The sequence below is a fragment of the Galeopterus variegatus genome, unplaced genomic scaffold (assembly GCF_000696425.1).
Source record: "Galeopterus variegatus unplaced genomic scaffold, G_variegatus-3.0.2 Scaffold3730, whole genome shotgun sequence".
NCBI classification, from domain to species: domain Eukaryota; kingdom Metazoa; phylum Chordata; class Mammalia; order Dermoptera; family Cynocephalidae; genus Galeopterus; species Galeopterus variegatus.
This window is the reverse complement of record NW_007729841.1, coordinates 179,519-185,314: the sequence shown is the minus strand read 5'-3', so window position 1 is coordinate 185,314 and position 5,796 is coordinate 179,519. Positions and strand designations below refer to the sequence as shown.

General features: G+C 35.0%; 1 protein-coding gene across 1 annotated transcript in view; it reads right to left on the bottom strand.

Moving 5' to 3' along the window:
• LOC103601427 (chromosome unknown open reading frame, human C17orf78) overlaps window positions 1-5,796 on the bottom strand; it is a 21,163-nt gene that overhangs the window by 13,441 nt on the left and 1,926 nt on the right. The window contains exons 2-3 of the mRNA XM_008585834.1: window positions 5,430-5,516; window positions 2,587-2,832 (exon numbers count right to left, since the gene is read on the bottom strand). Of these exons, the coding sequence (XP_008584056.1) occupies window positions 2,587-2,832; window positions 5,430-5,516 (333 nt within the window). The remainder of the gene's footprint in view (window positions 1-2,586; window positions 2,833-5,429; window positions 5,517-5,796) is intronic.

Sequence of the window (5,796 nt, the reverse complement as noted above, 5' to 3'; positions counted from 1 at the left end):
CTTTTAAAAAACAAAAAAAAAAAGGGGGGCGGAGCCTGTGGCGCCCTCGGGAGGGTGTGGCACTGGGAGCGTGGCAGCGCTCCCGCCGCGGGTTCAGATCCTGTATAGGGATGACCGGTGTGCTCACAGCACTCACTGGCTGAGTGCGGTGCGGCCAGTCTCAAAAAGGACAAAAAAATAAAAATAAAAATAAAAATAAAAAAAATAAAAATATGTACATCCACACATTCTTAGAGTATCTCCGGTCTGGAAGGAAATAAAATAAGTTGGTAGAAGTGGTTTGAATGTTTTACTTTGTGCATTCAAAATAAGTAGAATTCTTCCTAGCCAGAATATTAAGCAAGAGAAGTAAATAAAGGACATCCAAATTGGAAAAGAGGAAGTCAAATTGTCCTTGTTTGCAGATGACACAATCTTACATTTAGAAAAACTGGGTTGGCCGGTTAGTTAGAACATGGTACTGATGACATCTAACATCCAGGGTTAGGTCCCTGTACCGGCCAGCTGCCAAAACAAATAAAAAACAAACAAAAAGAAAAACCAAAAGACTCCACTAAAAAAACTCTTAAAACTGATAAATGAATTTGTTAAAGTGGCAGGACGCAAAATCAACAAACAAAAATTAGTAGCATTTCTATACACCAACAGTGAACAATCTGAAAAAAAATAAATGAAGAAAGCAATCTCATTTATAAAGAGCTACCAAAAAAAAAAAAAAAAAAAAGGCTGGCCCACAGCCATCTAGTTTTTGACAAAGGCACCAAGAACATACATTGGGGAAAGGACAGTCTTTTCAATAAATGGTGCTGGGAAAACTGGATATCCATAGGCAGAAGAATGAAACTAGACCCCTGTCTTTCACCATATACAAAAATCAACTAAAATGGATTAAAGACTTGAATGTAAGTCTGAAACTAAGAAACTACTAGAAGAAAACATTGGGGAAATGCTTCAGGACATTGGTCTGGGCAAAGATTTTTTGGGTAAAGCACAAGCAACAAAAGCCAAAATAGATGAGATTATATCAAACTAAAAAGCTTATACCAGCACAGGAAACAATCAAGAGTGAAGAGGCAGCCTCCAGAATGGGAAAAAATATTTGTGAACTATTCATCCAATAAGGGATTAATAACCAGAATGTATAAGGAACTTAAGTAACTCAACAGCCAAAAAAAAAAAAAAAAAAAATCCAATGAAAAAATTGGCAAATGATCTGATTAGACATTTCTCAAAAGGAGACACACAAATGGCAAATAGGTATATGAAAAACGCTCAACATTACAAATCATTAGGGAAATGCAACCTAAAACCACAATTAGATAACATCTCACCCCAGTTAAAATTACCATTATAAAAAAGATAGAAAATAACAAATGCTGGTGAGGATGCAGACAAAGGGCAACTGTAATACACTGTTGGTGGGATGTAAATTAGTACAGCTGTTATGGAGAACAGTACGGAGGTTCCTCAAAAACCCACAAATGGAAATAGCATATGATCCAGTAATCTCATTACTGAGTATATAGATCCAAAAGAAAGGAAATCAGTATGTCAGAGGGATATCTGCACTGCTATGTTTATTGCAGCACTGTTTACAATAGCCAAGATATGGAATCAACTTAAGTGACCATCAATGGATAAATGGATAAAGAAAATGTGGTATAAATACAAAATTGAATTTTATTCAGCCATAAAAAAAGAACGAAATCCTGCCATTTGCAGCAACATGGATGAGCCTGGAGGACACTATACTAAGTAAAGTAAGTCAAGCACAGAAAGATAAATATCCCATATTCTCACTCATACATGGGAACTAAAAAAGTTGATCTCATAGAAGTAGAGTGTAGAGTAGTGGTTACCAGAGGCTGAGAAGGGTAGGAAGAATGGGGGAATAGGGAGAAGTTGGTTAATGGGTACAAAAATGCAGTTAAATAAGGGGAATAAGTTCTAGTGTTCAACAGCACAATAGGGTGACTATAGTTAACAATAATTTATTGTATATTTCAAAATAGCTAGAAGAGAGGATTTGGAATGTTCCCAGCACAAAGAAATGATAAATGTTTGAGATGATGCATATTCTAATTACCCTCATTTGATCATTACACATGTATACATGTATCAAAATATCACATGTACTCCATAAATATGTACAGCACAAAGAAATGATAAATGTTTGAGATGATGCATATTCTAATTACCCTGATTTGATCATTACACATGTATACATGTATCAAAATATCACATGTACTCCATAAATATGTACAATTTTATGTATCAATTAAAATTAGTTTTTTAAATAAATAGAAATTTTAAAAAATTGTCAAAATAAGACCCATCAGAAGTGGAGAACATATGAAAATCACAGCATATCAGGGCTAGAAGGAACCTTACAGATTAGAAAACTGATTCTCAGAGAGGACATAGATTTGCCCAAGGAGGATGATCCATTTCCTTGTGGCTTTAGCTGCTACTAACCTCCAACTGCTTTCAAGAATGTCAGCTATGTGAACCTATGGATTATGTAAAAAGAAAAAAAAAAGAATGTCACCTAAAAGTGCCTACCTCCATTTCCTTTTCCAATCTCACCTTTGCCTGTTAGAAGAGCTCCATTCTTAAGTTTGGATGTGGGGGTTAGGTGACAGCTTGGGGAGGCAGAGCTGTTTTTGTGGGGAGCAGCAGTGACTCTCAGGTTCTTCAGAATATGTTTGACCATAGTCCGTCTCTCTGAATATACAAGGTTGACTTTCACTTTGCTCCCAGAGCCAAGGCACTGCAGGGAAACCATAGTCTGATTTTGGATGAATGTGGCCCTTTTGGCTTCTGTGTGAGTTTCTGGAAGAAGAGCCAGACAGAAAAATGAAGCTGGTTCTTAATCTGAACAGTGCCCAGCTAGCCCACTTCCGTTTATTTCCCCTGTTAAACTCCACTACTGCATTTTCTCCTTTTTAGTTCATTTCTTCCTCAGTATGTATTTATGGTATTAAATATACAAGTCCTGCCTTTCTTCCTTTCTGCCACTGGTCCAAAGAAGATAGGTGACTGCAGTAAATTAAACACAGAAAAATGCTCATAGATTGTTTACTTTATTTTATTTATTTATTTTTTTTACATTTTAATTTTTATTTGAAGTAAAAAATATACAAATCACCCAATGTAATTTTAGCAAACAGAAACTGGAATTCCATGTAAATGGGAAAAGTGGACTAATGGGTACAAAACTATGCTTCCTGCCCTTAGTGATCATTGTGCAGTATACACATGTATTGAAACAACGTACTGTACTCCATAAATATGTACAAATAAATGTTAAAATTAAATTAATATATATACATATATTTAATCAGTGATTTAATTTCTTCATATACTCGGTTCACAAGGTTATAAAGTTAATTCCTCCAGACATTCAAGAAAGAAACTATTCTAATCCAAACTTGTCCAAATGATTTTAAAACAAGAAAATCTCTCCATTTTTTTATAATTAAAGAATCTAGCAAAAATCTATAGAAAGAATCATAGCTATAGTTGAAACATAGAAGCTATTTACTTTGACATAAGAATAGTTTTAAAACATTGCTGTTATTGTGTTTAACATTGCATTGGAAGTCCTAAAGAGTTTAGCCAGATAATCTATTCATTGAATTATAGCATGGAATAATTAGAAATTCTTTCAAAGCAAAATTAGTATTTTATAATTTTTTTTTTTTTTTTNGCCTTTTTACACATTTTGTTATTTATCATTTTTGTCATTTTATTTTTGTATTTATTATTTTGATTTGTATTATTAATTATTTAGTCTTTACTTTAAAAATAAGATTGACAGCAAAAAACAAACAACAACAAAAACGTATGGATGAGCTCAGGCACTGGCCCTGGTGGCTTTCTTACAGGAGGTGTCTATGCAGCTCACAGGGGCCTTCGGTAATTATTATGTAAGTTTATTATAATGCAATTATTTATTATTTTAATGTTATTGTTACTCTTTTATTATTCATTTTTATTATTACTTATTATTTATGCCATATTTTGTATCACTTGAAAAAGTTTATAGTTTTACTAAGTTAGTCATAATCAGAGCATCTTATTTTACATCCTTTCATTCTCTTAATCACATTATTCTTTTCTGGAGCTCTCTCTCCAGATCTTGTTCATTTCTGTGATAAAGAAAAATAATGGTAAATTTCTCCAACCAATTAAAAATTTATAGACATTCTGAGTTATGCCCATCTGAGTTATCATTTTTTCTTTCCTTTGAGGAAAGTTATACAGTCATGTGCCTCATAGCAATGGTCAACTCTATCTGCAGTGGTGGTCCCATCAAATAATGATGCTGGAGGTGTGTAGTCGTCTCTATCATCTAGGATTGTGTGAATACATTCTGTGATGCTGGTAAAGTCTTTGCTTTAAATATGTGTCTGAATTTCATAATCCTTTTTATTTCTCTCTTAGCTTCTGCAATTTAAAGTAATCATTTTGGACATTAGATTCATGTTTGAAAAATCTTAACATCTTTAAACTGATAATAAGGATTCTATTTCTCTTAGTTCCACCTTCAAAAGGTAACTCCACAACTTCAATCTTCTGTGAAGTTTATTGTCTGCCTCATGCTTTTATGTTAATTTTAAAAGAACCTTCAGATGTAAATTATGGAATTTATGGAATTCCTAAGTAAGCAAGTGTGGAAGACACTTTGTTACCTGGTACCAGTTGCCAAGATCCCAGGCAAGGTAGGCAGTAGAATAAGCAATCTCAAAGTCTTGCAGTGATGGACTCTTAAGTCTTACGATTTAATTGTTTCTTATTTTCATGGCTTCAGGCTTACAGTCTGCCACAGATGAACTTCATCGTCTCGTGCTGTGGTAGTCTCAAAGTCTCAGTGATGCGATCAAAAGAATTAAAATAATTGCTGTCTTAAGGTCTAGTAGTCTCCAAATTTAACAGTCTCATGATTTCAGAGATACAAGACCTAAAACCCTCAAAGCTGTGTGGGTTTGAGGCTTCAGCAGACTGAAATGTTTGGTCCCAGACCCTTTTAGAAAAGATGCCTGACCATATCTTCAAAGTAGTGGAAGTCTGAGGGGACATAATTTAAATATAGATTGTTTACTTTAATGTAGAAAGAGTTAGGTGCTGTGCTGCCTCCTCTTTCTTTATCCCCTTCCATTTAATTTACATGTAGGCATGCTTTAGGTACTAACAGTTAATTTAAAAATTGGTTTCCAGAAAACCTCCTGGGGGGGAGAATATATATCTTTAAAATAGGGTATTTGACCCTATACTGGCCAGCAAAAATAAATAAATAAATACATACTTCCCTACATAAAATAGGATATTTGTGATCTAGGCTAGGAAGTGGGGAGACTAGTCAGCTTTTAAAGGTAAAAATTTCTTGGATGGGCAAAGTGATTTTCCACAAAGGGCCCATTACCTACCTTGAATTAGCAAATCCCCAATGTTTCTCACGTCCTTTGGGAAGAGCCCAGGCAGCTTTTCCACTTGGCAGCTGCTATCTTTGAGGTCTGGGGACAGGTGGGAAACAAAGGTCAGAATTTACTGGGTAGAGGGCCGGCCTGTGTCTCACTTGGGAGAGTGTGGTGCTGATAACACCAAGGCCATGGGTTTGGATCCCTATCTAGAGATGGCCGGCTGGGTGAGCATGGTGCTGACAACACCAAGTCAAGGATTGAGATCCCCTTACCAATCACCTTTTTAGAAAAAAAAAAGAATTTACTGGGTATTATTTAACTCTTTAGAATTATGGGCACTGGAGCAGGAGATACAAAAGAATGCAGTTCCTGA